The sequence below is a fragment of the Tasmannia lanceolata genome, unplaced genomic scaffold (assembly GCF_043159265.1).
Source record: "Tasmannia lanceolata isolate RefF3 unplaced genomic scaffold, GAP_Taslan_0.1 ptg000005l, whole genome shotgun sequence".
NCBI lineage: Eukaryota > Viridiplantae > Streptophyta > Magnoliopsida > Canellales > Winteraceae > Tasmannia > Tasmannia lanceolata.
The window spans coordinates 11,241,867-11,253,314 of NW_027518682.1; the positions used below are offsets into that span (position 1 = coordinate 11,241,867).

General features: G+C 36.5%; 1 protein-coding gene across 2 annotated transcripts; it reads left to right on the plus strand.

Moving 5' to 3' along the window:
- The first annotated feature begins 1,203 nt into the window (after positions 1-1,203).
- LOC143876624 (cytokinin riboside 5'-monophosphate phosphoribohydrolase LOG7-like) lies at positions 1,204-7,837 on the plus strand. 2 transcript variants are annotated; one of them, XM_077378315.1, is made up of 7 exons: positions 1,204-1,396; positions 2,344-2,441; positions 3,237-3,267; positions 4,238-4,337; positions 4,481-4,551; positions 6,319-6,462; positions 7,590-7,837. In XM_077378315.1, exons 1-7 carry the CDS (start codon positions 1,289-1,291, stop codon positions 7,683-7,685), a joined length of 648 nt encoding a protein of 215 aa, XP_077234430.1. In that variant the 5' UTR covers positions 1,204-1,288; the 3' UTR covers positions 7,686-7,837. The 2 variants fall into 2 exon arrangements, with proteins under 2 accessions (XP_077234430.1, XP_077234431.1); XM_077378316.1 differs by lacking the exon at positions 1,204-1,396 and adding an exon at positions 2,164-2,209.
- Positions 7,838-11,448: the final 3,611 nt, after the last annotated feature.

Here is an 11,448-nt window from a genome sequence, read left to right on the forward strand (position 1 = left end):
CATCAAACACCATCAATTGTAAATAGAGTTTAGCAATCTAAATTGTGGTTTTGTATTCCAGTCAACAGTACATTTAGATCAATATTAGATCTTTATGTTGCTTAGATCTATACTGATGATGAAAATTAGTAAACTATAATAGATTTTTAAAGTTTTATAATAGATCATAAATAAATTTTAATATAAGATGTTTGATCTAGCTAGTTCTACATTTATATGATGGATGCGCATATTTTTCTATAAAAAAAAAAGAAAAAAAAAAGAGAGAGAGAGCTGGCAAAAGTACAAACGGAGACTACTTGTTCCACGATCCAAACCATTTATCTAAAGAAGGGTGACAGAATTTACAAAACAATGGTGTTTTAAATAAGGTTTTAGCAAGCTCACAATTTAGATTGCTATAGAGTTTAATATAGCTCAAATTAAATAAGTGCATTTTTATTATTCAATATTTTATCAAAAACTTTAAATTTATAAAAAGAAATCTTAGACACTGATTTAATATGGGAGGAGCGCTAACAATGAGTTGTGGGTCAAATCAGACGATTGCCCGAGTCACAACTAACGATTCTTATGTCATTGATGAGAATCATTAATTGACGAAAACACCCCTATCTGAACTACTTTAGAGCTAAAAAGTTTCATTCCAATACGTGTATTTACGTAATTCTAGTGGGTGTTTTAGTAAATTCGGACAAAAAACTAAATTAGTTTACCAAAAAGGATCCGTGCACCCTCCATTGACATTCCAAGCACAAAGTTAAAGGCGCGAGCAGCGTGGGAATTAAAAAAAAAGGAAATTTGTAAAAAGTCGCGGAACTCCTATTGATAAACGAAATTGGGTGGGGCCTACATACATCATGCGGTCCCAGCATCTCCACGAATGAATTGTCCCATGTGGACCTACTTTGTTTGCACGCGAAGGTCCCTAGCAATCTTGGTATTAATAATAGGGAAATATTCAAACTAAATGATTTTTTCTCCAAAGCTTATACTCAAATCCAAGATACAAACGACTCGACTAGTGTTTTATAGATTCTTTATGTGAAATATCCTATTTCCTTATTTGCATAAGCTTGTAGGGGTGGGGTCTCTAAGAGGGTCTTCTTATAATATAATATGATTATTTAAATACTCCTCTATCCCTCTTCTAGACTCTCTAATATGATTATATAAATATATTCTTCTATCCCTCTTCTAGACTCCCTACCCTCTCTTTTCATAGAGATTTGTTGAGAGAGAACAAGTTGAAGAGAGAAAAAAACGGAGAAGGATTCCAAATAAACACATGGAAGATAGGGAATCAAGATTCAAAAGGTTATGTGTCTTTTGTGGTAGCAGCCCAGGGAAAAAAGCCAGCTATCAAGAGGCAGCAGTCCAGTTGGGAAACGAATTGGTAAGATTCTCATTGTCTTTAAATTCGATCTGACTATAAGTTTTAGATAAGTTTTTTATTTCTTAAGAAACCCAACAAAGTTATCCATGTTTGATTCAAATCACTCAAGAAAATCATTGATTTTTTCTAAATTAATTACAGCCCAATTAGAATTTTGATGATTTAAAGGTTCAAACCATTTCCCTTTTCTTTTCTTTTCTTCTCTTCCTCCCTTTCGATCCATCTTGAAATGGGTTTTTGACATATTGGTTTTGTTAGTTGAGGATTGGGTTCTGAAAGTTTTTGACTTTCTGTATGGAAAAAGAAAAACGACATGACTGTGGGACAAACTGTTCTTTTCTTCTACTTTTTGCTATATTTGGGATGCATTTTTTGAGGGTGTTTGTGAGTTTTGACAAGTGCAATCTAATACCATCTTCTTCTTCCTCTCTCCTCCTCCTCTGATGAAAGACACTTCATTTCTTCTGCCATTTTGCATTTTCCTCCTCTTTTAATCACTCTTAATTTTTATTTTTATTTTTCCTATTTTTTTATGTGTTGGCTTTGTAACTAACAAGCTTTCAACGTGGGATTATAATTGGTGAATTAGGTTTTGAGTTTAGGCATGAGAGATGCTAGCTGTAATCAGCCTGTCTGTTGGGCAGCCTTCTTGCATGATCTTGTTTTTAAACTAATTAATAAAAAAAAAAATCATGCTTTTCCCTAGGGAACAAACGTGCTACCTTGGTATCATGACTCATTAGCATGTTTTCTTGGGTACCAAAGAGAAATTTAGGATTTATGGGTTCAATGAGATTTCAACTATCCTAGGGTGTAAGCAATGTTCTTTTACTAATTTTCAAATAATCATATTAATAGTTTTATTTACTATAATGAGGGCAACTAGTTTTGTGCTGGGTCTTTGACACGTGTCACATGGGTGGTTTGCATTTCAATGTGTTTTGAAGGTGGAGAGAAGGATTGATTTGGTGTATGGAGGGGGAAGCGTGGGACTGATGGGGCTCGTTTCTCAGGCAGTTCATGATGGTGGACGCCATGTCATAGGGTGTGTTTTCTACCATTATACTCTTTCTTTTTTATGTATGGAAGATGTGAATGAATGGAGTTTATTTTTTAAGTTATTTTGGCCTTAATGAGTATGTTTCTTGTTTTTATCTTAGCACTTATTACCACACCCTCTCCATGTCCACCTTACACGTGGCCATATTAATTCTGATCTGGTTAGCTCATCTAACTGGTCCCACATAGATTGGCCACTGCTCTAAAAAATGCACTGGTTTAACGACCCAACTGGTGTGGTCAATCCAATTTTTGGTTGCTAAATGTGGATCTTTCCATTTGGGTTTTTGGGTCATGGCCAATTCATAATGAGCACACCAAATGGACAGTCTAAGATCGAGCTACACATATGTATTGCATCTGTGTACGGTGATGATCTAGCTAGCCTATAGATGAATTCGAGTTTATTAGTGGCATGGCAATTTTTTCGAGAGGAAAAGGGTTCTTTTGTAATGTGGGTCCAATAGGCTTTGCTGAATTGAATCATGTTTGATAATATTTAGTTTTCTGGTGAGGGTGATTATAGAAAATAAAGGGAGAATATTTTTACTTCTTTTTTTTACATGATATGGTTCTCTTCGTGCCTAAGCAAGAGTACATGATGCTAGATCTAGGACATGCTGATTCTTTATTAATTTACCTTGACAATGTCAGTAAAATGTCAAGATGAATATTATGTGGAGTTTTCAATATTCATGCCATTGGTATTATTTAGTTATACAGCTTTAAGTATGTGACATCATGGAACTTTTACTGATCTTGTAGTGTGTGGGTTTTGTAGGGTCATTCCAAAGACGTTGATGCCAAGAGAGGTGAAGTTCACAACTTGAAAAAAATCCCTTCTTTTTATCATTTTCTTCCCCTATTATGAGCTCCAAGCTTTTCTGTTTATAAACAGACGAATCCATGACCTAAGAGCAATAAAGCTCACTGGACCTTTTGCAACAGTACAGCTTGTCAAGAGCAGTGTATGTTTCTGTGAAGGGGAAAGGATTGATGGGATTCTGGCTAGTGTGGTGTGGCTAGGCTTTCATGTTTTCTTGTTTTATATTTTGTTTTTTGGAGCAGTAATAATGCCCAGAATTTGATAGATGTCATCTTGTCTGAGGCTGTCGGGTTGGGCTTTTATGATTCATTTTGCTTTTATTTCTTTTGGGGGCCTCAGATTATTGGTTTTTCTTATATTTCTGGAGATATATAGATCTGCAAGGTTTTTGGGTCTTCTTAATTGGGTTTGAGACATGCTAATTAAAGTGAATAATAGGCATTGTTTCTATGATGGGTTCATGGACTGTGAAAGTTAATGAATTGCATTAATTGCTAGCATCAATCAAAGTATCTTATTTCGTGGATTTCAATTTTTTATCTTTGATTTACTGTTTTTTTAAAAAAAAATTAAACAGACAACAATAAGTTTAGGGAATTATTTAAGAAGAAAAAAATATTCTCCATTTCTGCTGTTATCTTGTATTATAATTGTTTCCCTGCTCCTATCAGTGTTTGTCGAATTGGCTATTTGACTATCTCTTTCTTTTGCTTTTCGTGGTCTTTTAAAAGGTTGTTGTGATTTGTATTTATGGGACAGCTAGCAATTTATCCAAAGTAAAGAATTATTTTCTCTATGGCTCTATATTTTTTATTTGACTTGTATTGTTTATAATCTTATACAGAATCTTCTTCAGCTGAGTCTCTTTATTTCTGCTGTTAGAATTAAAATCTTTGATGATATGATAAATACATCAACTATTAGATTTCTGAATATATTATATGATCTTGTTGCAGATAACTGGCGAGAGTGTTGGAGAGGTGAGAGCTGTATCTGACATGCACCAAAGGAAAGCTGAGATGGCTCGCCAAGCCGATGCTTTTATTGCTCTGCCCGGTATGGATTCTTAGCCCACCTCCAAAATATTCTCCATGCTTGACTATCCATTTTTATGTACAAATTCACACAATTTGTGATCTTTCTAATCTTTACTATGCCCCCCGCGCCTCGCGGGACATTGGGAAAATTTAATAAATCAGGTGGATATGGGACGCTGGAAGAACTGCTGGAAGTCATAACTTGGGCTCAGCTGGGAATCCACCAGAAACCGGTAAAACTCTCATTTAATTGCTACATTTAGTAGAAGATATATGATTATTATGGTGTATAGCCTATCATCCACTATCTCTATATATCCTTAATGTACTCAAGGGTGGTTGTGCACCTTGGGTTGGGTTAGGTTGAGGTTGTGCTTAAAAAGAGGAATGCTAAAGTGAAGGGTGCCCTTGCAAAACCCAGCTACAAGGGCACCCCTATTGGACCATCTCACCAAACTCTATTGATAACAGCCCAAAAAATATATATATAATTAACGGAATAGTAAAATCACTTTGATGAGATGTCGTCCAATGGGGCGTCCTTGTAGCTGGGTTTTTGCAAGGCCATCCTTCAGTTTGGCATTCCTCACTAAAAATGAATCGAATTTGATTGATTGCCATAGTTAGCAAAAATACGATTTTAAACAACCTTTAAAAAAAAGGGAAATGATAAATGTACCAATTTTCATCACATGGGACACCCAACTGCAGTGTACGTGGCAATCAAATCCATTGAATTCTTCTGACGTGAAGTACGTCAGCCCCTCTGCAGCCATTGATACACTGCTGCTGGGTGTCCCAAGTGATGAAAAGGAGCTCATTTATCATTTCCCTAAAAAAAAAAAACGTCCGGTTGTGTTTTAAAGAAAAAAAAAACTGCATTTTTGACAAATTTTTCTGCTTAAACCCACTATATTTAAGAAATGGCAAAGTAACCCTTGAGAGGGGTAGCGCTTGATGTTTGTCTTTTATCTTAGTCGTAATGTTTTTGACATAGTTTCTTTTCTAATTTTTATATAAAGTTAATGTTATATTTAGGATTTTGGTTTGATATCGAGGCGTACAGATACACGCATATGCCCTTTCCCATTTATTTAAAACCAAAATTTATTAAACATGTTTTTTTGTGTTTCCCTTTATTTGACCTTTTTTACTATATTTGTTTAACCTTTTTTACCATATTAAATCCGAATTTTCCCTCCTCTTTTTTTTTGCCGTATCATGTTTTGCTAACTATAGGTAGCACCCTATTCAAGGTATGGTGTGGCGCACTCCAGACATGGTTCTCCTTGACTTATGGTCCTTATGGAACATGTCACCATGAATGCTTAACCTTTTATAAAGAAATAAAGGAAGAAAAGTGAAATATGCATGCATTTGCCATGGTAGACGCCATGCCTTTTGCCACCTTGAATCTTCCCTCGAAGTCATAATGTTCCCACTGGAAAGTTCTATGGTACCCAATACTAGATAGGTTAGTCGTCTTCAAAAGTAGTCAAATATATATGTAACCAAAGACTCTCTATACTGCATTCGAGTCCGATTCCTTGCGTGTATACAATGATCTCCCCCTGGTTGCCAATGGCTGGTCAGTTACCTCCTTTTCAGTCAAAGTATAAACTAAAAGCATATACCCCATTTTGATTACTTGCATTAATGTAAGACTTTTCATTTTGTAAAACCCTAGAATCAAGGAATTGCATGGTGTTTTCTTGTGTCAAAGTATAAACTAAAAGCTAAAAAGCATATACCCCATTTGATTACTTGCATTAATGTAAGGCTTTTCATTTTTGGAAAGCCCTAGAATCAAGGAATGGCATGGTGTTTTCTTCTGTCTCCTGTCATGGAAAAAACCGGATGGGATTGATTAAAAATAATCAAATTTATTGCAGTCAAACCAATGTTTTAGGTAGGCGATTAGCATATCTGGATTACTTTATATGAATATATCTTCACGTTGTATATTGCAATATAAAGGCTTTTGAATATATTTTGGGCAGGTGGGTCTTTTGAACGTTGATGGATACTATAATTCCTTATTATCATTCATCGATAAGGCCGTTGATGAAGGTTTCATCTCTCCATCTGCTCGTCGTATAATCATATCTGCCCCAACAGCCAAGGAGTTAGTGAGGAGCTTAGAGGTAACGAAGGCTATCTTTATATAAGAGATTCTAGTGGTTTTGGGATTTGTGCCCGGTTCACCAGGTTCTACTACTGTAGGGCTCAATCATACTCAAAAGAAGAGTTTGATCTTGGCGCAGAAAGATATTTCGTGGCTTACATATGCATGAGAGAAGAGCCACCTCAGATTAATTAAATGAATAAGACAAAATCTGCGGAAAAGTGAGTCTGAGTGGTTGTTCTGTCGTGCAAAAGTCAGCCGTGAAATGCTCTCCAGCCAAATCCCCTAGCAAATCCACCTCTTTTTTATATTTCTAATAGTTAAATGATAGAGAATGTAGTTGTCAAGAGAAATTTGCGAGCGGTTTGACTTTACTGCACTTCCAATGCTTAAATAACTAATAAATTATAAGAATCAACTTGCCTTGAAATTTTTTAATTTGCACTTAAAGCCGAAACTAACATGGGTTCCTCTCACATGTTTTTAATAATCAGTTTTGTAGTAGCTTCACTACTTAATTATGCATTAAAAGTAGATATTATTGCCTAAGAATAGGGTAGGGTCTAGGTCACCACATGAGTGTGACTGCAAATGTGGATTTTAATCCTTAATCTGTAGCATCTAGATTCTAGCCAGTGGGTCCTACCTTAAATTACCCATGGTTAATCTCAATCATTGGATTGATTAATTGCATTCCACAAAGGGAGCATTTGGATTACGAGAGTTAAGCGGTCTAATCGGCATCTGATTCCAGGGTTTCCTTCAACAAAATGAATGGAATCCGGGGCGGAAATGACACCCTTTTGTAATTGAAGTGGGGAAAATGCCCAAAAAAAAAAGTGTCATCCTGATTCCGCCCCGATTTTACTAGAGTTTTTCTAATTGAGTTTTTTATTATAATTTTTTAACCATTATATTTCCCAAGAAATCAGAATAGAATGCCGATTTCGATTCCTGATTCCAGCAATCCAATTTAATGCGGTCAAATTGTTAAATATTTCCAAAATTAGGGCAATATCTTGGCCATGTCCAATCCGATGTGGGCCATGCTGTGGAGGCCGGATTAATGGCTGTTCTTCACATTTATTTACCTGTTATTATCTAAATAAATGTACCTAGAAATGTATTTATCTTATTTTTTTTCAGGAGTATGTACCAGAGCATGATGAGGCTGCCTCGAAGTTGATTTGGGAGGTAGATCAGCTAAGCTACGTGGCTGAAGCAGGTGTTGCGACGTTGTGACCAAGGGATCGTATCAGAATTTTGGGCCCTACTACATACACGTTTTGCCATCTTCACCCTTACCAAAAAAATGTTGGTTTTTTTTGTTCTTTCTGATGGGGTAAAACAGAAATGTCATACAGATCTCTCTATACATAGTCACTACCTTTGTTTTGCCCAAAAGCTCTTCATCTCCGATAATCTTTTGAACATGCTCATCTCTTGGCAATTATAAATTGTGAATAGGTGTAGGAATAATATAGAACTAGTTACGAGAGAAAAAAAATAAAGATAAAATAAAACAATAAGGGGCCGTTTGGATACACGGATTTTAGATTAATCCATGATTTCTTCAAAATTGTAGCTAAGAGACAAGAGAAGAAGTGGGCCGGCCGTCGTTTTTTACTTCTCGCCCTTCTTTCTGTCTGCAAGAGAGTAGCAGATCCTCCAACATTTCCAGGTTTTAGAAATCTCAGGATGCACGAGAGATTTTTAAAACCTGAATTTCTCACTTAAAATTCAAGAAATGCTGTCAGGATAGCATACAACAGCTTGATCATGAATCCTCTTTCACACTGTTTTCAAACTAAAAACCTGGATTCTAAAATTCGTGTGTCCAAACGGCCCTAAATCTATTAATTGAACGCTATACTGTGTCTGACGAAGGAACATGTCGCATCTAAGTGATTGTGTTACAGACTTACAACAAAGAGTGCGCGTCAAAATAATACTCGCTCAAACCGTCATAATTAGGGCTGCAACTCGGGTCGGGTTTTGGAGAACCCAACCCTACCCGAGAAATATCTCAGGTCGGGTCGGGTTGGGTTTTTTTTTGGAAAACCCACGATTCCCAAACCCGGCCCTACCCATGATAAATCTCGGGTCAGGTCGGGTTTTTTCACGTTGACGCAATTTTTTAAGGAAAATTCTTGTTTGGCAAGGCAACTCAACTCATAGAAGTAGAAATTACAGTCACAGTACACTTGAATCAAACAATGATGTAATTACACTCACATTATACTTGAATCAAACAATTCTGTAATCAAACAATGTTGTAATTACAATCAAACAATGCTGAGTCAAACACTTGAATCAACTCAACTCATAGAAGCAGAAATTACACTCACATACAATAACAGTGGTGCGTGGGCTTTCACTTTTAACTTTTAAATAACAATAGAAAAAAATGTACATACTATAACTTATGTAACTCGGGTATGTAACTCGGGTCGGGTCGGGTCGAGTCGGGCCCCATCAAACCCGGCTCGATCCGAGATTCATGCGGGCTTTTGAATGGTGAACCCGGCTCGACCCGAAACCCATGAAACCTGAACCCAACCCAGGCTATTTTCGGGTCGGGTCGATGCGGGTCGGGTAAAACCCAGCTCGAGTTGCAGCCCTAGTCATAATAATAAATATAAGCAATAATACTCCCTCATACTGTCATAATAATATGATAAATTCGCACCCCATGGAGGATGATTTGCTCCCCTTTTACACGAAATAAAGCGTTGAAGTCTGACACAATTCACCTTAATTAAAATTGGTGCGAATCATCCTACTAGGGGGTGGGAATTTATCATCTCCCTCTCTCTCTCTCTCTCTCTCTCTCTTAATTTTTCTAGGAAATTTGGTGGAAAAGCATTTTGAGGCTGGCTTTTGCATGAGAGAATATAATCTGAAATTGACATATGTGGCTGTTCTCTCAAGCAAAAGTAAGCTGCGGAATGCCTAATCTGAAATTCCATAGCAAATCCTAATTTAGAAAAAAAGATTGTTTTGGTTGGTACATTCTTCTTTTTGGAAAAGACTTTTAAAATCAAAACTCCGACTTTGGCGATTAAAAGGTTGCCAAAATGACAAAAACACCCATCAAGGGTTGAATTTTTAAACAAACACCACCGTCCATAAAGCACCCACTAGCCATAGATGTGACGATAGAAGAGGACAATAGAAAACAATGTCACCTCTAGAGTTTTCAGCGATTAGAACTAATCGCCTCGGATTTTACAGTACCGGAATATCTGCTTCTCAAATAGTGAAACTGAGGTTTATACTAGCACAAGATCCACAACCGACATAAAAGAAGAGCAATCACTAACAAGATTTATTCCAATATATGATAGAAGAACAGCACTACAAGATAACAACAATAAGAAAAACACCCCTTCAAGACGTGAAGAAAATACGGCTCAAGTTCAGTCTTTGCTTTAATGGAAAATACAGAGTAAATGGCTTCGGTGAGTGGTAGTGGATATGGGAAAAGTGGAGACTTCAATTCTTGAAAAATTGGTCGTGAGATTAGAGTTTCAAACGTGGTCCGAATTTGAAATAGGAGCAAAATGACACACATATGCAAGCTAGGCCAACAAAATGCCCATGGACACAAAATTACATTCTTGTTCCCGCTACATCTCTCAAAATAAAAAGAAAATAAAAGCTAAACAAAATAAACTTCCATAAAATACACTTTAAAATTTAACAGCCCTATCGTAGACCCCACGTGCTCATAAACAAAAAAAAAGTCAGGTAGACATTGTTCAACCATCTAATCATGTCGGCTTTGCATGCTCTAAACTCAAATGAACGCGTTTACATAGTTTTCGTGCTGTCGCTCTTCATCTTCTAATTATGTGGAGAATGTCGGCGACCGAATTCTGCGAGATCTCATCCATTTTCTTCTGTTTTTTCTTTCTTTATTCTAATTTTGTCATTCTTTTTTTTTTTTTTTTAATTCCATTCTTCTATAATCCATATTGAGGAGAAGACTTCATTATGGAGAAAAGGCGAGGTCGTAATTTAAAAGAACCGAGTGGAGATTTCAAAGCCTACCGACAGTTTTCTTTCTTTTGGAACATCTACGTAATAACAAAAGTGACATTATTTTTCACAATATGTAAAGGGATTTGCTAGGGACCATCTTAGAAGGCATTTCGTGCTTGGGCTGTTGCATGCGAGAGCAGCCACATCATATGAATTAAATGAATAAGACAAAATCTGAGCCTATGTGGCTACTCTCACGTGCAACAGCCAAAGCACGAAATGCCTTCTAAGATGGACCCTAGCAAATCCCCACAATAAATGTAAAAACAATTCATCTGTGGGTCTCCATTGTAAGTAGGTCATGCCGTCAAAGCATTATCCATCGGACTATCCTAACCATCCATTTTGTTGGCGTAAAATAGATGGTTAGGAGAGTTGTAAACAGAGGTATAAATGATCTCCACAAATTGGAAGGTTAGGATTGTTGGAAAATCTGCCTTATTTCCCACCACCGTATTTGCTTGCGTAGGAAGGCATAAGGCAATTTAGGAAACATTGCTTTCTTTAGGTTTGGTAAAAGCTAGTATATTACTCTTGTATCACACGGTAAAACATTGTTTTCTTTAGGTTTGCATATTACATTTCTTGTGAAAATTAGCGTCACTTTTGTTTTATATTGATGTTCCAAATGAAAGAAAACTGTGGGTAGGCTTTGAAATTTCCACTCGGTTGTAAAGGATTCGCAACGGGGCTGATTGCCACATACACTGCTGCTCGATGTCCCAAGTAATCAAAAGGGGAGGATATATCTGTTACGAACCTAAATCGGTTCGCAACGGAATTGATCTTCTTAGAGGGAAGATCAGCCTCTTGATCCACTTCGAGAGAAGGATCAATCCTCCTTTATGCAAAAGACACAATTTCTCAAATTAGTTTCTTCACTGATTTTTCCATTAATAATAACATGTGCTTATATATATATATATATAGAGAGAGAGAGAGAGGAAGTCTAAACTGAAGG